The sequence below is a fragment of the Musa acuminata genome, chromosome BXJ1-3, assembly GCF_036884655.1.
Source record: "Musa acuminata AAA Group cultivar baxijiao chromosome BXJ1-3, Cavendish_Baxijiao_AAA, whole genome shotgun sequence".
NCBI classification, from domain to species: domain Eukaryota; kingdom Viridiplantae; phylum Streptophyta; class Magnoliopsida; order Zingiberales; family Musaceae; genus Musa; species Musa acuminata.
The window spans coordinates 37,108,864-37,133,868 of NC_088329.1; the positions used below are offsets into that span (position 1 = coordinate 37,108,864).

Here is a 25,005-nt window from a genome sequence, read left to right on the forward strand (position 1 = left end):
TTCCTTTCAATTGTGATTAAAATATACTGTTTCAGAAAAATACTTAACCAGAAGACAAATAAATTGCCTGACTCTAGTATTGTTTGGGTTAACCGTTGCAACTCAAGCAAAGAGCTAAGATTTCGATTTAGACATTTTTTGACCAACTCATAGGATCCCATATAAGAGAACAAAATTTTGATATCATATAGGGAAGATGGAGAAACTATCTATCATGAATAATCGGCAGACTTGGGAACTTCTGATAATCAGCTAGCCCTCCAGTTATACACACCGCATTGTGCATCTCAGCTGTTGTGCATTATTTGTTATTTTATACACACTGCAATATGTCTCTGCTCATGTCTGTGATTTGTAATTGCCAACAAGAACTTGTTGTCAAATCAGTTCATTCCTCCTGTAAAACAAAATGGAAATTCAGTGATAAAAGATGACACTGGCATATTAAACTTAGAGAGGAGGATGAAATATGAATGCAAAAGAGATCCAGCAATTTGATGGCATTACCTAAGGTATAGGGAAATCTCGAAAGATGTGCATTGGATCCTCAACGTTTTCTCTTGAGGCTTGTGCCTACAAAGTTAAAGTACTAATAAATATCGAAGCAAAGAAAGATCAATCTTGTATCTCATTCTCTGAGTAAAGAATGCAGCACTATTACACGGACCTATCTAAGAGAGTACCTGAAACATAAGCAAGTTTTCTTCATACAAAATTCTATGTAAGATGAGGTATAGATAAATCCAGACAAATGAGCCCTAGTGCACCATAATATTCAGTGTCTCACATCAGAATTATTCTCATGAATGCCGTTGCATTTTCGAAGGCAACGTCCATATGAGTTATTTGGCTCATCATGTTCTTGACACATAAAAACATCACTAATGAGTGTTCTATTTAGAAAATTTTTTTGCATCCAAGATAATATATTGTAATAAATTGAGTTCAAATCCAATCACCATGGTCCACAAAAGAAAAATACTAAACAAATATGAACTTATGATTGAAAAGTCACCTTTGATGGCCCCAGCAGTTCACAACCTCACTGCCTACTGAGCATTTTCATTGAAGATGGAAGATCAGCAAGGACAACTGTTAAATAACTTGGAATCCATCTAATTATCATGCTGCAAATCAATGCATTTGAAATAGCAACTAGCAAACGGCGCTAATGCTGGTCCCAAGCCCCGATGAGAAAGATGGATGATTGCATTAGCTCACTGACAGCCAGCAAGCATAAGACCATGCCAACCATTTTCAGTATAGGACTGGGTCATCACTCAGAAATAACACGAGGCACCTTAATTGGCTGACTCTGAATGGTTGAGCCATTATGATTTTTTGTTTTCTAGTTGTTGTAACTTGTAATAATAGCAACTAGCTCTTCAGTTGTTTTAGTGTCAAAACCACCTGCTTCATTGATGGTCGAACAGAAAGAGACTCCACTGTACAGGACAACGCAAGCTTCAACATCGATACCAACTTATCTTTTGGTCCATTCTCCCAAAGTAATTGAGAGAACAGCTCACCAGCACGGTCCTCCTGAATCAATAATCTTCCCCAAGCAACGATGGTAAAGCCATTCCCATATTCTGAGAATGATGGATCCAAAGATCTCTTTCCAGACATCAACTCAAGAAGCACAACACCAAAGCTGTAAACATCAGCCTTATCTGAAACCCTACAAGTAGTTGCATATTCAGGTGCAACATAACCAAAGGTACCTGCAACATCAGTCGTTGCATGTGTCTGTGAAACTTCTAGAAGCCTTGCTAAACCAAAATCAGATAGATAAGCATTTAGCTTCTCATCAAGTAGGATGTTACTTGGTTTGATGTCCCTGTGAACTATCCTGGGGACACAGGAGTAGTGGAGGTAAGACAGGGCCTGCGCGACATCTAAAGCTATCTTATGAACCTCATACCAAGTTACATTTCTGTTGGACATATGGCGGATGAATGTCTCGAGGTTCCCACCAGAGAGGTAGTTATAAATTAGAAATGTGTCGATTTCTCCCATATGATACCCAATGAGAGTTACGAGGTTCTTATGTCGAACCCGACCAAGTGTTCTGATCTCAGCATCAAACTGTTGGAGACCTTGGAACCTGCCAATGGAGAGCCTCTTTACGGCTACTAAAAAACCCGGAACCAGTTCTCCCTTATAAGTGGCCCCAAATCCACCGGTACCAATCAAGTTCTGGATGCTGAAATTACCAGTAGCTCGGACAACATTCTCATAAGTCAGCTCAGCTGGAACATCTGTAAAGGTCACGACCAACTTCTTTCTTAAACTGGTGATTCTGACAAATTTCCTTCTTCCAGAAACCAATACAAAAGTTAGCACCAAAAGAACAGAGACTAAGACAGAGGCTGAAGCTACTGCTGCTATTGTGAAGTACTTTAACCTACTCTTTCGATGACCCTGATCAGGTATTTCAGTCTTAAAAGGAATTCCGGATGGTGCACTCATACTTGGATCTTGACATGGTTTAAGAAATGAATTGCCTAAGAAGAACTTACAGTCAGTAGAATGTTCTAGATGTGGAATATCTCCCGAGAGGTTGTTGAAAGAGACATCGAGCTCAATAAGTCGGTGAAGTGCCGAGAAAGATGGAGGAATAGTGCCAGAGAGTTGATTATTATTGAGCAACAGCACTTCAAGGTTAGTAGCATTTGCCAAACTTGGAGGGATACTGCCTGTAAAAGAATTTCTTGACAAGTCCAGCACAGTTAGAGAAGACAGTCCATCAAACTGAGTTGGAATTCCCCCAGAAAAGTTGTTCCCACCAAGCAGAACTTGTTCCAGAGCCTTCAGTCCCCTCAGTTTATCTGGAGTAGAGCCATTAAAGTAGTTATTTCTCAAATCAAGATGTCTGAGTAAATTTAAGTTTCTGATTTCAGAAGGTATGGAACCATGAAGCCGGTTGTTGGCTGCCTCAAAGCTCTTCAGCAGCCAACAATCTGTAAGAATATCATTGACACCACCAGACATCTTATTAACAGTGAGATTAACTGCAAAGCCGCTGCCTACTTGACATGATCCAAAGAGCTTACCAGAAATTGATCCATTGAACCCATTGTTGTTCAAAGACAACCCATAGGGAAAGCTATCATCAAGCGGCATAACAAAAGATGGCAATGGCCCAATAAAGCGGTTCTGGCTAAAGTCATGAAGAACAACAAAACTATTGTCAAGAACTAACGCAAAGGGGTTGTCTCTTTGAGTACTCTGAAGAAGATCAGCAGAGTATGCAATCAGAAGATTGTCCTCAACCAGCAGGTTGCCGCTCTTACTCAATGATGCCAAATTATATGAACAATCCAAGTCCAAGAATCCTGGCAGAGAACCAGTCACAGAGTTCTGGCTGATGTTGAAGTAAGCCATGCAGGGAATTCCTAATGAAGCAGGAAGCAAACCCTGCAAATAGTTTGAGCTCAAATCTAAGAATGACAGGTTTCTACACATTTCAAGCCATTCTGGTATCACACCAGCAATGTAATTCTGTCCAAGATTAAGAATCCCTAGACTACACGAACCGTTCCGGCTATCTGGCAAACTCCCATCAAGATTAGCTCTTGGAGCCCAAAGAATCTCAAGACTTGGAATCGAGAATATCTCTGCTGGCATTGATCCAATGAATGCATTAAACTCCTCGACATTGCTTGAACCACCAGTGGAATCGAAGTCCATCAAGTTGGTGAGCCTAAGAACAGAGAGCTTCTGGCAAAGGGCGAGCTCCCTTGGTATTCTGTCAGTGAGACTGTTCCTTGAAACATCAAGAACCCGAAGATCCAATAACCGACCAATTGCAGCCGGAATCCGACCTTCTAATATGTTCCGATCCAGCAACAAAGTTTGGATTTTGGTACATCTTCCGATCGCCGGGGGGATTCTGCCCACCAAGAGATTACTGGAGAGCCTAAGATGCGTTAGACACGAGCAAGAACCGAGGGGGTCAACAGTAATCTTCCCGGAGAGCTGATTGAACGACAAGTCTACGGATTTAAGGTTGGAGGATCCAATGAGGCTCTCCGGGATCGCGCCGGACAGCGAGTTATGACTAAGATCAAGGACACTGAGGGACGGAAGACGGCTTATCTCATCAGGAATCTTGCCGGAAAAGTTGTTGCGATGGAGGTCGAGCACCTCGAGGCGGCAGAGGCTCCCGATCGCCGCGGCCGGAATGTCGCCGGAAAAGGCGTTATGGGGGAGGGAGAGAACGCGGAGCTCGGTTAGATTCCCGAGGGCGGCCGCCAGCCTCCCGGAGAGCGGCGACGACGGGGTGCCGGTGAGGTTGAGGGCGGTAACGCGGCCGGAGACGGCGTCACAGGTGACGCCGCGCCAGGTGCAGTGGCGGCGGGCGACGGGGCTCCAGCCGGAGAGGAGAGAGGCGGGGTCGAGGGCGACGGAGCTTTTAAAAGCCAGAAGGGCGGCCTGGTCGGTCGAGGCGGGGCCGGGCGAGGGGGACGAGGGGGCGAGGAGAGAGAACGAGAGCGCGAGGACGATGAGGAACGCCATTGTGGCCAAGGGAGAGGTAGAAAGAAGCAGCGCGGCCGAGGTGGCCGCCGGGGCGGTGGTGGCGGAGGTGGCGAGGCTCCGCAAACGCTTACTACAGAGAGAGCGAGCGAGAGAGAGAGAGAGAGAGAGAGAGAGATGTAATTTGAAGGTATAGCTGGTTTGATTTCAGGGTGCCATACCGAGATCGGACGGCTGAGGCGAAGGGGTGGGATAGATCGGACGACTGAGGAGAAGGGGTGGGATAGATCGGACGGTGAGATGTATGGTTAGGCCATTGAAGACCTGCAATAAGAGGGAAGGGCCTAACAGGGGGGACCCGACGATGATGATGATAGTAGTAGTCAAAGATAGATGAGACTTGAGGAGGTGAAGGACAGTAGGAAAGGTGGTGTTTGTGATTGCGTGGTGTATTGGCTTTTCATGACCAAAGGGAAAAGAGGAAGGAGAAGATTGACGGATGGACGGATGGACGGATGCACAACTTACTCCACTAAGGTATTTTATTTGCACTACAAATTCCCTTCTCGTATTATTTTTATTATGTTTTCAGTGTTCCTCCATAGGTCGAGCGGACCATGAGTTAGCTCACGAATTCTTTTCTTTCCATTTTATTATTTTTTATGTAAAAAAAAAAAATTAGATTAACATATTTAATATTTTGTTTTAATTAATTTTCTATATTATGTTTTAGTATTAAAGTCTTTTTTTTCTAAAAAAAATATTATCAAGATATGGAAAGGCTTTTAATTTAAAAAAACCTTGTTAAATATGAGGGTAAAAGAGTTCCTTTCTCTTTATTAGATATAGAGATGACAGAAAAAAAAAAATGAATCTTCAAGTGAAATGATATACAAGAATTTGATTTGAGTTAAGAGATTTATAATGAAAGAACATTTGACTCAATATAATGTTTATTATTTATTATTTATATTTTATTAATGATTCATCATTATTTTTGAAGGTATGTTGCGAGCTAATTATATATTATCCTTGTAATTAGTTATATTATATAATTATATGATATAAATTATATGAAAGTGAATTATTTAATTATATTTCTCCTCACGACTCTATTGATAAATATATCATATAATTTATATGTCAATTTTATCTCACTTTGGTTTATGACCAAGCACGTGTGATATTTTCATCAACACAGTTGATAATATAAGTAAAAAAAATTAATATAATTTAAAATATATATATATAAAAATCGAGATGCTAAAAGTATCTAATTACATGTGATAGTCTATAATTAATCTGTCTATTGCTTCCACAATGTTTATTAGATTGCTGCAAACTGATAACAAAAAAATAACTTAATGCAAAATAAAATCCAATGACCCAACTTAACATGGCACCTAATGCAACCTTAAGTTGTAATTAGTGTCGTTAATTGTGTGATGCTTTGTTGGGAATGTACTGATGGGCAATTATATTTGCGGTGGAGACCGAGGCAGGTGTTGGTGAGGAGCCATGGGATTCCTTGTTTTGTAGCTTCACATGACCTACATAAAAACTAGAAAAGGCCATTGTCCTGCCACTCATCAGTAAACAAGTAGCCTTGGATTCAAGTGCACAGCCTTGTTATACAATGCATTGTTATGGGGAAAAGGCTCCCCACTTTGATCTAAGCATCAGAAGCTTGCTCTCATTGGCCTCTCCCTCCTCCCCTGCCAAACCCACCTCTCTTTCTCTATGTGAGTGATGTCATAACAAAGGTAACCTTTCCCACAGGTTTGGTAGCAGCTCCATGGGGGTAAAAAGAGGAAAGAGAAAGTACTTCAGTAGATCACCAAATCACGATACTTGAATCAGCTCAAAGTGACTGCTGCTGCTTGATTCGAGTGATGAGTTGAAGAAGAAGAAGAAGACTCTTTGACATTGATGTTCTTGCACTCAGGTCTTTTTGTCCTTGTCATGATGGGAAATATCAGGAATATATATATATATATATATATATATATATATATATATATATATATATATATAAACTAGGGATTCTCTTTTACCTTTTAATCTTTCTTTCTACTTCATTGGTCTTTCCACACTTTAATGCATGAGTCAGATTCATTTCCAATTTCAATCTCATCCTCTGGACCATGATAAAAGGATTCTAAATTAATGATGTGAAAAGTGAACTTTGGCTGTCCCATGAATCTCTGCAGCACTTTTTCTTAACAGGTTTTCAGATCCTTGCAATTACTTTGTGATGAATCTGTTTATGCATCTTATTGTTCTATATAATACAAACCTAAGCTCCTCTCCAAGCATCAAAATCATCTTTTAAATAGCTCCTCTAAGTTAGTTACTTACAAAAATATCACTGATACCACAACACCAATAAGGTCATAATTATTTAGGATCAGTTGAATTAATCTTTTATCACCATCCAAATATGTAAAAAGTCTTGTTCCTAGTTAAAGAGTATTTAGATGTTTATTTATAATTTAAAATATATCCATTAGTCTCTTCTGACTATATAATATTTATAGATCTTCTTAGTATATATTCTATATCACATATAAATAATTTATTTATAATTTCTACTTAGATATTCTTTATATTTTTTCTTATATCTTCTTTTAACTATCATATTTCTATAAATAATTCTTTTTTTATTTTTATCAAATATCCAAACTATATCTACAAATTTACACGTAGTTTATATAGTGGAAGCACTATATAGTGAATGCATATGAATATATTTCTGAGTTTATTACATATTATCCCGTATAATTAGTTATCTTTAGCATCCCGATCTCTATACTTTCAAAAATTATATTTGATTTTTTATATTTATAAAGATAAAATATTTAATCATGTTTCTCCTTACGTCATCGATGATAGAAATATCATAGGACTTACAATTAAGCATGTGTTGATTTTGATTGGTTTACAACTAAGCACGTACGTAAAGTATTTTCGTTAATAGAATCAATGACGTGAGGAGAAATGAGGTTAAATACTTCACTTTCATAAATATATGGATTCCAATATAAATTTTAAAAATATAAATATTAAAATATTAAAAATAAACTAATTATAAGAATTAATTTATAATTAATCTTAAACTCAACAACGGCACATTTTAGCGGCATGCCGAGAGGGGGGGAAAAAAAAAAAAGAAAAAAAAAAAAAGAAGAAAAAGAGAGACTGGGAAGCAAATCATTGGGAGCTGAAGCCAAGCATGGATGTGTTTACTGAAACCAAAGCCTTAACTCAGGGGCAAGTCATTGGGACGTGGGAGCAAAAGCCACACATCAAGCTGAATGTCTGTGTGGGAAACCCTCGTCTGTCGGCAAACCTTCTCTAATAACTAGAAAAGATTCCTTCGTTCCCAATGCTACATGAAGAATCATACATCCGATTACTATTAAAAACGTGACCATTGGATCACCTTAGCATCTCGCGACAGATTTTTTCCAAACGGAAACGATTCGTATAGGGATTTAGAAAACATCAGCCTAACAGTGCAGATTGCTGAACTGTGGCCAATAGGGAGGAGTATACATGCATGCTACTCCAGTTTCATTCGGTAGGAAAAGAACAAGCAAGTAGGGAAATGCAGTGAGACAAACATAGCATTGGACCACGGGGAAGTTGCCGGCATGGGCGGTCATAGACAAGTACTCGAGCATGGGGCCAGAGGCCCACAGGTAATGAGGTGAGGTTTTACCTGCAGGGTTCGTCTTTGGAAGAGAGAGAGAGAGAGAGACTTGATTTGCGTGGAAGTTTGGACCATGAGGTCATGCATTCACAAGCTTGCATCACAGGTGGACAAGGCTTGGTTCATATTTTCTCAAAAGAGCATATGCTTTTCGAATTTCCAACAAGATTTTCTTCCTTTATAAAAAAAAAATACACCGATATTGTTTTCCCCATTTTCCAACAAATTTTGGTACTATTGAAAAAAGTGAGATGCTCTACAAGAAAATGAAAGAAATGAATACCACATGTGTAGGAAAAGGAATTGATCCTTTCTTTCACTATTGAGTTTGTATTGTCGGTGCCCGTTATATCGCTCCTTCGCCGCCTAGGCGTGATCAGGTTTGAAACTTTAAAACATCACAGTGTACCTACTAAATAGAATCGACCCCAAATAGTTATTTTTGTCGTGTTTCTACGCAAACAATGTCATATTTAATGTAAGAAATTTAAAGTGATTAAGCTGTTAGTCTGGACTCAAGCGAACCACTTGGAACCCTGATAGGTTTTCCAGATTGATAAGATAATGATCAGTCTATGGTATCAAAAAGAAGAAATGAATCTTTAGATAAAATTATCAAATAACACAGAAAATAAGGATGTTGTCATCATTTGTATTACACACAGCCTCACTGGCATCCAATCCTGTCATCCACCTGGTAACAACGAACATCAAGTTAGAAGACAGTTGTACTCTTCATTACTACCGACAAACATAACAATTTTTTTAATAGCAATTTGTTCCCCAATATGCGAGTAAATTATCTTAGAGAAAACTGTGGTCATCCATGGTTCATACAGCTCACATATGTCCGTCCACGGAGGTAGGGGTCTGATGGTTAAAAACTATGCTGCCACAGAATGATCAAGTCATCCAAGATGTTATGGAGCTACCAGAAAATATGACAAATTGGTATTAGCCGTAAAGTCTGTTTGCAAATCACTCGATTTAACGTCTACGAACACCATCATACATCTGAACTATGGAAGACCTACTCCTTATTAAAAGGGCTGTAATTGGCAGTGCAAACCGATACTTCAAATCATCACACGCTTGCCCAAGAAAGACAATTTCGAATCAAGATCTCAACAGTGCGTACAAGTTTCACACTCCAAACTGTTAATAACAGAGGTAAATTTGTCTTTGCGACATGCGGTTTACGATACAAGTTACCATGGGCATTCAGATGAGGTTACATAGACATTAGGCCTCCACATGATGGATCTTTTCTTTTTTGTCTTAGAATTTCTGAAACCAACAACAGAACACGTGAGAACAAGTCAACAACTCAATCATATAAAGTACATGGCTAATGGCACAATGCTTAAACTAGAAATAGATACCTCAGCTTTTGCAGTCTAAGAGCCTCAGATATATTTCATTCCTGCAATTCTTATACGCCTCGATATCAAGAACTGACTTAGTGAATAAATCACTCCTAACAACCCTATAACCCTCACCGTTACTATGTCTGTTATCACAATTGATGGCAAATTTAGTGGCAAAGTCAGCAACAAAACTGAATCTGTCTGCTTCACATAGTCCCACATAAAGCGATTGAAGAGAATGTGGTTCGGCAAGGTAAGCATAAGGAGGGCCGCATTTTTAACGGCGAAAAACCACCCAGGCCCTCCAATTTCAAGACCCCAACCCATGTTGCCACGCCAGGCTTCCTCCCATATCCTGTACAAAGCAGTCAACACCAAGTAGCCCGATATAGCCAGAGTCACGGGGAAGTATCTTTGTCTGTCACCAAAACCAGCAAATATATCGGAGTCTTGGTTAAGAAGCAGAAGAATTGGCGCCAGGAAAAATATTGCACGGTTTGAGCCACCAGTGAGATGGATGTTAAGGATCAGGCAGATGATGAAGCACATAACCGTGGAGACATTGCCCACTGCAGGCATCCAAGCAGCCTCTGTGGCCAACCTCTTGATTGTGAAGGATGGTGCAGCTGACGGCCTCCGCTGTTGGATGAGTCTTGATTTTGGTGGGAAGCCTGATTTATGGTCAAATTGACTAGTTGGTGCACCTCTGCCAAGAGCCTTCTCACGCAACAATGAAGCCAACTCAAATTTGATTTCTAATGCAATAAGCATAAATATCATTGCATAAAGGCCCAAAAGTGACATTCTTGCGCCTTCAACAGCCAGGAGAGTGTTGAACCTTTCTGCTTCTTCTCCTTCTTCTATGTTCTTGGCTCTAAGCTGTCCTTCCAATAAATATGTAACTGGAAAGAGGGCTACCAATAAAGCAAATACCCATGGCAAAAGCCTCGTACTTGATGCAGACGGAAGGTGTGTGAAAACTATAAGGACGGAAGCACAAACAATGGTGGAGACAAGAAGGGGATACAGAATTATGGCCTCAAAGAAGTATTCTGCACATATGTAGATGCCTAATGTTATTCCAACTCCAACAGCATAGAAGGCCCTTAGTTCGACAATATACTTAATGGGTATAATGGAAGTGACTGCTGCAAGAGTAAGTAAGATGGTCACTATGAGCAGCCATGATGGCCATGTAGGCCGAGTAGCCACAAAACCATATATTGAAATATCATCAGAAGATTGATAAGCTGATTTAATCAAGTCTGAGTGCAATGCCCCTGACAGTGAAATTGGAGGCTGCATTAGAACAAAAAGCAGGCCCATGGACACCACCAGGACAAGGATTCTCTTCGCCAGCTGCAAATAGATAAATATTATAACTAAACTGCATCTCTACCAAATATCATCTTAACAAACTAAGATTATATTTGCAACAACAATTGTGTCACCAAGTCATATCAGAGTGAAACAGGAACAAACATCTATTTCATGGATTGGTAGTTGTAAAAAGTTATGGCATTAGATGGATAAGAGCAACATTGCATTGACCTTTTTTTGTGCACTGCATGACATTGAACTTTTAGTTGTAAAAAGGGAAAATAAATTGGCTTTTTTGTTTGTATATTTTATTGGTATTTTTTAGTTAAAAAAATACGTCAAGCTTACAAGCAAACAAGGCTCTTCTACCAGCAAGTTACTTGGCCTTAAATGCCAATTGGGGAAGTGGGTGTATGAATGCAACAAAAACATTTGTATGGACTGTTTACAAATGCAAACAACGGTATGTAACTACCCTGGGGAAAGAAAACATGACAAAAAATAATTGCTCATGCACCAAACAAATGCAGGCCACTTACTGCAGCATCAGTGCACTTCAATAGATTATCAATGTCTGAAAGCAAAATCCAAAATCCTCCTACTAAGTAACTAGGTTCTCAAATAACTGCATGAAGGGAGAATAAAAAAATATCAAACTGGTGACAAGTACCAAAGAATGGAATCATTAGATCCTATGAGAAAGTGATGATTGACGGGTGGGGCTTAATATATTGTTTAACATACATGGTTACATAAGGTGTATAAGCTTTTTCAAAGTTAAATTATAAATTTGATGACTTTAGCTCCACCTATCCCATATTCATTAGGTCTTTCAATCACGTAACGGAATAAATAAGCATACATCTCAGTTGATGTTTCACTTTGTTTGTACTGATCACTAGTATTGTCAAGTTCAAAGCAATTTTTTACCACCATTAGTTTTTACCTAATGAAACTGGACAAAGCTAATAACTAGCAAAACCAAAATTTCTTGAACCGTAGAAAGAAACCAAGTCTCTTAATGCATAATATAACCCAAAGCTCAAATTAAAATTTTTTTAATCATATATGTGTTGAAATCTTATTCTAATTGAAGCTCCACCGTCTCCGTGGAGGAGGCATATTGAAGCAGGCGATGAGCCAAGCCTCATTGTGTCGCCTGACTAGAAGTCGCATGTGTGTGTGTATATATATCATGGTTTGCAGTACCGGTCCGTACCGCCCGGTACAGGTGGTACGTACCGGTCCGACAGGCTTCCGGTACACGGACCGCCTGTTACCGGTCCGGTACTGTAGCGTACAGTAGCACTGCTAGCCTGTAGCCTGTTACCGGTCCGGTACTGTAGCACTGCTAGCCTGTAGCCTATAGTGCTACAGTAGCACTGTAGCACTGTAGCCTGTTACCGGTCCGGTACTGTAGCGGTACGGGTGTACCGAGCGGTATACCGTACCGTACCGGTACCGAGCCCAGATCGAAACTCCGGTACGGTACGATATTACGAACCTTGATATATATATATATATATATATATATATATATAGAAAGAGAGAGAGAGAGACCTCGGCTTTGGTCCATGTACTGATTGGCAGTCTGACCAATAAATACCCAGTCGAATTGTACCAAACCAACCGGTCTAGCAAATCTAATTCCAAAAATGTGTAATCTCAGCCTGACTTTAACATTATGCACCATCCCTTATTGCCTATATAGGAGAACCTGCTAGTTGGACCACAATCATATAGGAACTCTAGCATTCCCAAAGCTAAAAAGTTTGAACTGAAATATTTTACTATTCATTTCAGAACCTTCTCCCTTTCATTTTAAAAGTCCACATCCACAATCAAATATAAAGTAAAAAAAGACTTGTCCGTTCAACTTCATCTTTAAGAAGCTCCCTACTTTCTTATGATCTTATTAGGTTTGTCAAGGGATTAACAAATGCTTCCATATATGGGAAATCCATTTGATATTTTGACTCTTTGATAGATAGCATGAAATCTCAATATAAATGAGAAGTAAATTAATTGTGGTGGAAACACTTCCAAGATACTATAGCCTTCCTAACTAGCTTTGCTAACAACCAACCAAACCTTTTGAGCAAAGTCTTGCTGCAATGATCTAAACTCCAGTTCATGTGCAGGCAAAATAGCATCAGAACTTTTGATGGGACTAAGACATTGCTAAATATGTTTGTTCTAACACTAGCAAGTCAACTTAACTATGAGATTGAAAATAATCCACATAATAATGCACTATGAAAGTCCAAAATTTGAGATCCAATGCTAGCAATTCATACTCACTAGAGTAATTTGGCTTGCATGATAAATGAAATGAAAAAACTATCAACCTGATGTAGTTGTTTTTCATTTTTGCTAAACCAGTAAAAGGCATAGAGATGGATTGAAAATATTATTAGCATAACATTCTTTTGATAATAACATAATTACAAAAAAAGATACCAATAACCTGAATAGTAACTAAAATCAACCTGTGCAATAAAGATGCTGACTTGTGTTTTACCTGGACATGGGAAAAGTGAAGAGCAACTATTGGGATGCAAGCAATTCCAGCCAAGAGAATAAATGAACCCAAAAGCAAACCATCAGATGGAGGCCTTCCATTCCACCATTGAAGAGCTTCAAAAATTGTTTCTCGACATAACCAAGCAGATAAAGCAACCACAGATGCATGAGCATAACCTTGCCAAGATTTCATTTTCGAAGCTCCTTTTGACTTATCTCTGCATAATTGAAAACCAGAAACCAAGATGAATAGAATAAATTAATCTATTAAGCATTTAAAAGCAATTATAAAATATATCATTAAAGTAACAAATACTTTCTTAAAATAAACATAGTGAATGTGTATTTCATAGCAGAAGATATTAATTATATATGGCTTGGTCTATACTTGTAAAGAAGCAGCGGAGGGGAAACAGCCAATAGTAAAATAGCCGTCATCCACAAAACTGATTTTGATGTAATAAACAGCATTGCCAGCTTTGACAGGTACAAACAGGTCAAGATCCAAACAGCTTTTGGCCCAATCCGTTGATCAACAGATAACCTCCTCACCAAAGCCAAGCCCAGTAAAGTGGTTGTCAAGACCATGTAGCTAGGATACATAACATCTTCATCAAACCCAAAATAATAGATGACAGTGTAGTTGAAGAAGCGGTCCTCTATATAGCACAATAATAGTGCATGACCGGTAAGACCAATCTCAGTTAAAAACCGCAACTTCAAAGGAAGAAGTGCCAAGCCAGGAACAGCCATTGCCATGATTATGCTTGCGACTATCAACTTGCAGAAGGATTTTAAAGACATACCAGCGATCCATATATTTAGATCCCAGTAGTTATGTACAACAAACCATAGAACCATCAGGCTTGCTAACGCAACAAATGCAAAGTATGATGTCAAGCTTTTCTTTGTGAAAAAACGGGCAATGTAGAAGCCAGAGATCATAGGAAGAGGGAGTAACTGCCAAAGTGACACAAGTCCATTTCAATGATTATTAGCAAATAATAATATGACAAAATACGACACACAATAATAGAACAATGGCATACATGTACAAGATTTTCATGTAAACAAAAGGCATCAAATCAGAAAAACAGAACATCCATACACTCAAGTCCAACAGACTGCAAAAAATTCTTATGAACAAATGCCAGTAAATTCAGCAATACAATTGTATCAAAGATATAAATCTTTGATTATCTAAAATATAAATATTACTTGCCACTTACACTAGACATTTAGCTAAAATCCGACTTGAACATGTGGTTTTTATTATTACATAAAAGAAAATATGCTAGCTGCATCATTATTTTCCCCTTCAACCTAGGAGTTCTAAGCAACTCTATTTATGTCTTCTTTTGCTACTATTACATTTATCTTGCCTAATCTGCCATACTAAGTTTATCTTAATCTTTCAATCAAATCAATTCTAAAACTAAATTATATTAGTAATCATCTTCATGGAAAATGATTTTAAACCATGAAATGGAGACTAACTTTAAGACAAAAGAAGATTCTGCATACTATCCAGAGCAAAGAACATAAGGATCTCAGCCATTGTGAACTCTAATTTGTACTTTAATAATCACCTAAAAAGCAATGCAAAAAAAGAAACATTGCATAAAAAATTTAAAATTCGGAGGACTAGTAAAATGTAACAAAGGAATGACACAGAACAAATGTCAGAGGCAACTCAAATGGAAAATTACATACAATGAACTCCATCATGCATAACAACTAGACACTTTAGTATTCTAAAATCCACCACGGAATATCTTCAGGCATTCTATCAGATAGATGGCACTCTATCATTAGACCTCTTCAAAGATAATAAAACTCATAGTTTAAATAAAAAAATTCTGACCATAAATACTAGATGATTTTGCTCAGTCCAGTTTGGGACTATTTTCTAGTCCAGTTCAGGACTCTTTTTCCAATTTTTAAAATATCTCTAGCCAACTGTTGACAGCCAAAACATCTCTTCTCCTCCTCTACTGCTCTCCTCTCCTTCTCCATCTCCTCCTCCTTGTTCCGAATTCTCTCCATCTTTCTGTATGTTTGTACCACCTGGTACACCAGTATACCATGTGTCGATAGGCTAGCATGTACCAGACCCATACCGGTCCAACCAAAGATTGATAGGGGTCTGCCTCGAGATTTGAAACATTGATAAAAACAATTGATAGCATCCAAGATGAATCCCATTCTAACCAAATTCTACATCTTATAATCAGATATTAGCATGAATCAATATAACAAATAGAAGCTAAAAAAATTTGACCAGTTTTGATCAATTCTAACCACATTTGATAACTTCATGACAAGAAAAATAAGAGGGAGAGGACTGAAAGAAGAGGGAGAAGAAGAATGAATGACAAAAACAAAATTGACCATATAAAGTTGGGAAAATTTTCTAAGATAGAGAAAGTGATAGAGCATGAGGAAAGGAGAGGATAGACTAACGAGCAGCCCATAACCTCTTAAAAAGAAAATAAATTTTGTGACAAAGGCATCATGGGATTTAATGCCAAATACCATGGGTGCTCTTTCCAAATAGTCCTTTTCTTTATATGTCTATGCATGAGCTGACACTTCAACCACACAACACTTCAACGCCAAATACCATGTGTGCACTTTTCAAATAGTCCTTGTCTTCATAAGTCTATGCATGATCCAACACTTAATCCACACAAAAACAATAGAGGCACAGGAGTCAAATGGGTGATCACTATCTCCAAGGCTTTTGAATGTCTCAGATTCAATGCTTACCTTGACTAAAGATGCAAAAACACAATTGATCAAACCAAAGCAACATTGGCCAAATATGTATACAGAAGACAGCAAAATTTAATAATCTAGCAAAATATTATCATTAAAGAAACAATCATAGGATAATCAGTATTAGAAAGATTACTAATGGAAGATCATGAAGACCAAAGGAAATAGAGAATCAATGTGCCAAAACAACTACAAAAAATTCTATCCTAATTAAATAAGGAGGCTCAAGTCCAAATGGAAACCAATACCGAAATTATATGATGCAGCAGTAGTTTTATTCACTGATTCAATGACATGTGACATGGGCATCAGATTATACCACTAGATTATGAAGCAATATAAAAGGCATGCATCCCGGCTCACATATATATAACATCATGAAGGTCACGAAGATGAGATCCATGCAAAATCTTTTAGATATATCATGTGGTTAAAATTGAACCTAGTTCAAATTAGGTTAAATTATATTAGGTTTGACCAATACATTCTTTAGGTACCTAACTTCTTTAGATATTGCATCAAAACTCATTTAATATACAAATTTAAGGAAATAAAAATACCTACCCTTATATCAAAAGGGACCTTAATTCTGAAAAACAATGCTTTAAAAACACTAACTTTAGAAAAAGGAACTTCTGGTGAGAAAATAGAACATATATCATACAGTGATTATACCCTAAAAAGACTTATATTTGAGTGAAATTATAGTCAAGCATTTATATGTGAACGCTGTTTCATAATTTTTTGGTTGAAAATGATGACAATGTGTTTTGATTATTGTATTTTTTCAGCTAACGGACCTTGCCTCGTGTTTTTTTGCATTCCCTTGTCTCTCAAACTTACTCATCTACCCCTTAATTAAATACACATTCTATATATTTATCATGCAAATGTCAGTCAAACAGTTGCTGCAGTTAGGCTTAGTTCAAATCAATTCCAAACTGATATGATTTTGACCTGTGAACTAGGGTGTGAAATTTGGAAAATGAGATATTATCACATCAGCTTAGCTCGGACCTCAACATAGAGGTCAGAATCTGACACTAAACCAACTTGGAAAGTACAAGAAAAATAAGAAGTGGTACAATGGTCTCAAGGAGCACCTGGAGTCATTTGTGGCGGGGTTTGCCCTTTCAGGTACTAGACCCAGTTTGACAATCTGTTGGAACGGTACATATCGATCACTAGTGCATAATGATGTTTTGACAAGGAAGAAAAAGAGGGTGAAGGGGAAGGGGGAATGGAAGAATAAATGCGGAAGAAGGAGAAAAGAAGACAGAAGAAGAAGAAAGAAGGGGAGAAGAAGTGAGGCGGCAGTGTCAAAGCGGAGGCGGCAGTGTCAAAGCGGAAGCGACAGTGGCATCATCACAGTGGCAAAAAGCTAGCACCCACAGCGGAGAAGAGGCAATGCCCTTGTAGCATCACAACAGCGAAGAAGCAACAGTGAGGGAAGAGGCAGCGCCCCTGTAGCATTGCAGTAACGAAGAGGGCTCGCATTTGCGAGCACTAACTTGCCCTTTTTTTTCCTGTTTAACGCTGAAATGGATTAGGGCCCACCACTTTTTATTTTTTATTTTACTATTTTAACACTAGGATGGTCTGTGTATCGATCAATGATGGGACTGATATGTACCACTTGTATAGTACTGTCTCAAATGGCACAACAATCATTGGTTTGAGGTAATCTGGAGCTTAAGAAAAATTGAACTAGTAAATGCTTCGATAGTGGAACATTGATCAACAATAGCCTTTCATAAGGGAGAGGATGCAATTGCTTATTAAACAAAGAGATGATGAGTGATGATTGGAGGAACACATAAAGAAGAAGAGATTTTAGAGCATCACGAAAACTGATACTTCTTTCAATGCATGAAATTGAGGGATCAAGCATCAATGGCATACAGATGCATAATGTTCCAGTCCATATACATTGCATAGTAAGTCAAAATAGGCTGGATAAGTGAACAGCAGACAGCAGTGCAATTCATAATTATGGTTTGCAAGTACATGAGTTGCCAGCTAGGTACAGAGCTGTTGAAGGTTGTGGCATGGCTAGTTGCAATAGATGGTTATGTGACAAGATAATAAACCGACAACTCAGTGCAATTGATGGCCATGTAACTTGTTCATTGTCTCAGATATTATGCATAAACAGCAGAGTGCATGCAGTTTAAATCTTGAAAGATTAAAAGAAAACATAGATGATGTTTAGACCAATCCTGAACCACATCATAACCTGGTTGTTAAAAAATAAATAAATAAATATGCTCTTTTTGTTAACCGTCAAAAAAAAAAAGGATGTGAACATGAATGGAAAAAGGAGAAGAAACAAGGGAATTCCCAATGCATATATCGATAAAACTTATGCAAAAGATGCCACTGATGCAGCAACTTATTAGAATTGGAATCTGAATATAGAAATAAACAACTAAATCAAAGTATAAATAGTTAAGCAAGCCACTTCCAGTAACAAAAAAATTTAAGTTCCACAACAATGCCTAAAACACTAAAGCGAAAAAAAAAAAAGTTATCAAGAGATCAATATTTGATCTTATTAAATAGCCACTAAAATAACCTGAACAAGCAGATTGATACAATTAGCACTATAACACGTGACCAAGTCTTATCACTGACCACTAAAATAATCTGAACAAGCAGATCGGTACAATTAGCACTATAACACATGACCAAGTCTTATCACTGCTATATGGAACCATATATACTTAATTAAAACAATAATAAATTCAAAGGGATGTTGGGCTTCAATTTAACATTGAGTTAAATGGGTTTTTTTTATTAACCTGAACAGACCTACCTAATGGCTCCATAGTTCTCGAATAATTGTTTTACCATATTAACTAATACATGGAGACTATCAGCACACCAGAAAACAAGGGCAAAAGCACACAAGGTGGTGCCTATGTGTGTCTGTGCATCCATACCATGCATGATTGTTTAACAATGTAGCATTAAGCATGAGAAAGAATTCAAATCTTCAATTTGTCATGTGCCTTAATCTTGACCCACGAACGCACACCATGCATGAAAATGTTGGAAAATATCTAGAGCACCAGTTGCAACCTATGAGACGGAACATGTCCCAAGTTGGAAACTGATATAACTTTGGGTTTGTTATTAGCACCTGTTTTCAGTCGAGCTCTTCTCAGTAGCTATGTGGATCAGATGTAACCAGAAATAACAGCATTGTTCTAAATCTAACATTTTTCTTATACGAAGATAGCTTAATATAAACTTGGACAAAAACATAATCCATACAACTCGTTGATGTTGCTAATCACGACACCTAATCCAAACCTATTGTTATGTTTTGCTATATAAGCATAATTCCTGCAGTTATTTTCATGTTACAAATGCCCATAAAAGGTCAATAATGAGAACTTCGAGAATGCAATGTAATAACCATCAAGTGGTGCAGATAAGGTTCTACAAGTCAAAAATGGAAGGGTTCCTAAAGGAAGATAGGATCCAGAAGCTTAGTATCTCTAGAACATTGCAAAGATGTACAAGTTCAATTTCCTAACATATGTTTTCTTTTAAAGTCTTCTCCTGCAAGCAGAGAGGCTTACAGGCTTCGAATCAACATGCTTAGAGACAAACATTACCTTTTAAGATTTAAGAAACAAATTTTCAGTTAAAATAAGTCAACAATAAGATATAACAGTACAGCACAACATATTTCCCTTTTTCCGCATTATACTCGCAGACATAATAAACAAAAACTTAAGATAAATATTACAGAGATAGAAGCATACCAGAACAGGGAATCCAATAACTATTGCTCCAGCTGCACTAACCAGAACAGACAAGACAGTAAAAGCTGCCGAACTGAAAGCATCCCCCACCATACCAACAGCATAAGCCCCTACCCCAGATGCCCCCCCAAGCATTGTCACAGTGACCAGAAGATAGTTCAAGGGGGGAGGAGCATGCAAGTACCGTCCAAAGGAATGGAACACAACCCTAACCTCAAGGCAGATGACGACCACCACCATGGCCACCGCCCCATTGACCACCCGAATTTGATGCATCTGGTGGGCATCCCTCGTGACCCACCACAGTGCCCCCTTCATGGATGCATACAGCTGGAACAAAAAGGGGATGAAGAAGAGCAGTAGGAGATCACATACAGATGAGAAAGAGGAGAAGACAGTGGCGTGGTGAGAACCAACGCGGAAGAGAAGCGGCACAAATAGGAGATAGAGGGTGTGGAGGCATCCTTCGAAGGGGCCAAGTATCTGCGATTCACTGGCCTCATGCTTTTGAGAGTTGAAGGCGGAAGAGCGGGGGAGGGCGAAGAGCCAGTAGAAAAGGCAAGAATACGCCATGAGGTAGTAGGCAGCGTTGACCATGCCGAGAGCCGACACGGTGGCCCAGGTGAAGAGCGCGGGAACGATGATGGGGATGCATGCGAAGAGGAGTCGTTCCAGGGCCGGGAGGATGGAAGGGCTCTCGATCTTGATCCATCGGAACTGGAGGGAAGCCCAGACGCCGATCAAGAAGGTAGTCTCGGCACAGAGGAGAAGCGCGAGCCCGGCAAGCAGAGGGGCATAGTAGATGGAGGCGGAGAAGAAGAAGGCGAGCTGGGAGGCGATCAGAGAGGCCCAGACAGCGAAAAAGGCGGCGGACTTGAGGCGGAGCGAGTCGAGGAGGTAGGTGAGGATGAGGCCGACGGAGAGGACGGTGAGGACGGGGGCGCCGCCAAGGTCGAGGAGGAAAGCGGCTGCAGGGGCGAGGGCGAGAGCGACGCGGCCATTATGGGAGAAGGACGGAGGAGAGATCAGGCGGCTCTTGGAGGCAGCGGAGGAGGCCGACGCGGCCGCGGCGGCGGCGGAGGAGGAGGATGGGGAGGGGCGGAGGAGGGGGTTAGGGTTAGGGCTAAGCGAAGGGCTGCGGGAGGAAGAGGACGAGGGGCTGTTGAAGGTGGGGAAGGAGGGGGCACTCACAGAGGCGGAGATGAAGGCGCGGTGGCGAGCGAAGGGATCATCGGACATCATCGTCGCCGGCTGCGGATTTAGGGTTTAGAAATCTGAGGCCAGGCTTAGGGTTCAGAGACGGAGGAGGAGGAGAAGGGAGAGAGGCATAGGAATTGGGGTAGAGATTCGGGTGAGGAGAAGAAAGCCAAGAAAGGGGAAGAAACGGGGGACCTCTGTCCGAGAGAAGAAGGGAGCGCGAGAGAGACGACTCGCTTCGTTTGGGTGCGGCTCACATATCTCCGCCGAGCCACAGAACGGAAACACCCCCTCCATGCGATGGCCTAATTGGGGAGTTAAATTAACCGCGGTGCTGACGTCGTGACCGCGCCACGGTTAATCGGCAGGCGACGGTGGAGCCCACTTCAGCAATTAAGATCTGATTTATACGTATATATTGTGGTAGAAAGTTAGAATCAATCACATTAATAATAGCCTTAAAAGCTCGGATTTATCGCTAATGTATGAAATTACCATAATGCCCTTATCCGTCGTACCAGTTACTGAGCCGATCGAAACTCATCTAACTTAATTAGACGACAAACTTAGGGTTTGTTTGACCAATCTCGACTCTAATCGACTTCGATTGATTGATTTTGATATTAATTTTAATGAATTATTGTGACAATTGATCATTGTTAGGTCTAATTACTTTATACTATTTTATACCCTAATCGATCTCCGGGGACAAATATTTTTCCTCGTTTGAGATATTATCATTCCATCTGTTGGATTCCATTCCTTTAGGTTTGATAGAGTTTATGATGATATTACATATATAATTTTTAGAATTTTTCTTCTTTTTTATGAGTTTCTTTTAAGAATGTATTTTTAGTTAAGAAATAATGATGTGGATTCATAGCTACACCATCTAATCTACTATACATGATTGATTTGCTTCTCATGTTTCATGTGTATTTTCTTTTTGTTTGATGATCTTCCATAAGTATGTTTGATATGGTTCGAGGATTCTCTAACATTGATTTGGGTCATCGAAGGTTGTTGGGAAATTAGATCTAAATTCTTGATTTTTTTGTATTTTTTATTATTATTTATTGTCCTTTCTTATCTCAATTTTCTTCTTTCTCCATTTATTATTTTTATTATTTTTCTCGGTATTTTTGTTCGTATTATATTAACAACAACAACAATAAAAATCTCATAATTTTCATATCAATTCAATGATGTGTATTCGTTTCAAAAGCTTTTTTTTTTATGAGACTTTAGATCTATGTGCACAAAAAATTTAATGATTTTTAAAGACCAACGTTTCTTATTTTTGTATGTATCTATCAATCAAATTTGATTTTATGTATGATGGGTTATTAATCACATAAGATTTATCATAATCTTATTAGATTATATTATCTTATTTAATTAGTTAAGATATATTATAATTACGATCAATAAAAATAAAGTTCAATTGTAGTACAATTCTTTGAAAGATAATTTTGGAAGGGACTCTCTTAATTATCATTCTAAACATTTTGTTCTTGCTTATAAAGGATAGGATTTTCTTGGGACGTAATATCAATTATTATATATATATTCTCAATATCCTAATCCATCGCAAATAATGATTTTATCAAAAATAGAAAAAGAAAAAAAATGAAAGTTTAGTTTTTTTTATAGATCGATATCACTACCGCTTATGAATCCGACGACAGTGCACCTACAAATCAAATAAAAGCTTTCTGAATGATATCGAAAAGTATATATCATAAATTTGATCTATCTCAATTTTTATATTAAATTTTTTTACATTACAGTAATATAATTATAATTTTTTTGCTTATAATTGGTTTTAGAGCTATGTTTTAAAATCAAATACTTTAGATATGTTTATTAGTACCTTTGGTTTGAAAAAAAGATATTATTCAGTTTTGATTTATGATATTTAAATACACGCATAATATCATATTGCTTTGAGATTTTCTATACATCCAATTTCTATGAATTATTTTCTTTTTATAAATATTTACAGTACAGTCAATATCAATTTAACACTTATATTGATATAAAGATAATGAGATTTGGATTATTGTCGAGTCCTTATTTTCATCGGATAGATATCGATCCGATATGTTATCTTCACGTGGTCAACACCTCAATATCATTCAATCATTGTGGTGCTAAACAATTGAGACAACTTATTGATTGGCTCAGTCTTGACTCAATCAATTGTTATCCTATATCATCTAAGTGTGATTATATGTGATCACACTTACGGTTGGATAGAACGTGTAATCAATTTTGATTTTAACAATAATCTTGAATACATGATCTCATACTGTATTATAAAAAAAAATCTCATGTATACTTTTTGGCTTATCATCATGTAATCATACTTATACAAATTTGACACCAGAATAAATCCTCTACACGAAAAATTGACTTAAGTATTTTGGAGATTTTATCATACACATACATCATGCAGTTTTATAGAATCTCAGCTGGGATCCTATCTTCACCTTAACGCCACACCAACCTAAGACATGCATGAACAAATTCTCGATCGGATCAAAATGAATTTTCGTGGGAGATGCAAATTTTGAATTAATAGTGATAAGGGATCATTTGGTTGATCGATCATTGATGTGATTTGTATGCTTGTGAGGAATTATTCATTTTGGATGATGGACGTACCCATATGATTTTGTCGTTTCGAAGCATGTGAAATATAAAAGACGTCTCAACGGATTTATGAGCCATTGGTACCCATAATTAATGTGAGACTAAACGATCTTATTAAATAATAATTATATTAAAAAATTTTCTAACAAGTATCATTTATGATCACATTATTTTATTGAAGGGATTCATATTCAAAACCTTTATCCACGATATCAAAAAATTAATGGTCATAGTTTTTACCAATAAAGCATAAAAGTTTATGACTGAACTATGTCATGGAAAACATGCCGATAATTTGGATCATGGATATCATAATCAGTTCTTCATCGTAAACATCAGCGACAATGTATCTAATTTTTTTGTTCTGCTTTCTTTCCTCACTAACACGATTTTAGTGCTATGATAATAAGTTATAATCTAAAAAACTACACACAAAATTTATAGCCACCGATTCCTAATCGATCATAAAAGTTTCTTGGAACACCAAAACTCTTCCGATCTAACAAACATTATACCCTATAAAAAAATCTCAATTGATCCCTCGTTATCGACTTGGAACTAAAGTCAGTGTCTCGTTGCATGTCACTTGGGTCGAATTCCACAGATGCTGAGCTCTATACCACATCTTTGGCACTTTACGAAAGTCAACCGCGTGGTAGACTTGACTTTTTGTAGTCCTTTTATTGTTTTAAAAGAGCAACGCTTTTGACAAGCGAGGGAAGGTTTACTTGCTAGCGAAGATATATGCATTGACAATTTTCCTCGAGACAAGTCAAGGTCAACCACTTGAGAAATAGCCTATGTGAACGCTTACATAACTCCATGAGGTCAAAATGATATTGAACTTTTCCTTCTTATGAGAGAGAGAGAGAGAGAGAGAGGATACACTGAACTGACTAAGAGAGAGGAGGACTAAGTGAACGGAGTCTGACTGAGAGAAGAGTTTGTATGTTGTCTGAATGATGTGATGTGCTTTTTCTATGAGAAGGGATTGGTTTCACATTGTTGTTTAGAGATAGAATTGCCACTAAAATTATATGTAAGCTTAGCTTTGCATATATATATATATATATATGATGCAATTTTATCTTTTGTTAGGAGAGAGAAATTGTTGCATTAATATGAACGGCTAAGATATCAAGACTAAGTCTCGGCACGAGATATCAACGGGTGGGATCACCGTGATGCCTCGCTCAAGAAG

General features: G+C 38.1%; 2 protein-coding genes across 3 annotated transcripts; both read right to left on the bottom strand.

The window, feature by feature from the left end:
- LOC135584444 (LRR receptor-like serine/threonine-protein kinase RPK2) lies at window positions 1-4,806 on the bottom strand. Of its 2 annotated transcripts, XM_065133433.1 has the most exons (4): window positions 1,016-4,806; window positions 684-861; window positions 508-573; window positions 1-397 (listed from the first exon to the last, which is right to left on the bottom strand). In XM_065133433.1, the coding sequence occupies exon 1, from the start codon at window positions 4,519-4,521 to the stop codon at window positions 1,378-1,380; it is 3,144 nt and encodes a 1,047-aa protein (XP_064989505.1). In that variant the 5' UTR covers window positions 4,522-4,806; the 3' UTR covers window positions 1-397; window positions 508-573; window positions 684-861; window positions 1,016-1,377. The 2 variants fall into 2 exon arrangements, with proteins under 2 accessions (XP_064989505.1, XP_064989497.1); XM_065133425.1 differs by lacking the exon at window positions 684-861.
- Window positions 4,807-9,283: 4,477 nt separating this feature from the next.
- LOC135627362 (uncharacterized) lies at window positions 9,284-21,436 on the bottom strand. The gene is made up of 5 exons (XM_065133441.1): window positions 19,953-21,436; window positions 13,790-14,361; window positions 13,400-13,619; window positions 9,574-10,917; window positions 9,284-9,478 (listed from the first exon to the last, which is right to left on the bottom strand). The coding sequence occupies exons 1-4, from the start codon at window positions 21,192-21,194 to the stop codon at window positions 9,598-9,600; spliced, it is 3,354 nt and encodes a 1,117-aa protein (XP_064989513.1). The 5' UTR covers window positions 21,195-21,436; the 3' UTR covers window positions 9,284-9,478; window positions 9,574-9,597.
- Window positions 21,437-25,005: the final 3,569 nt, after the last annotated feature.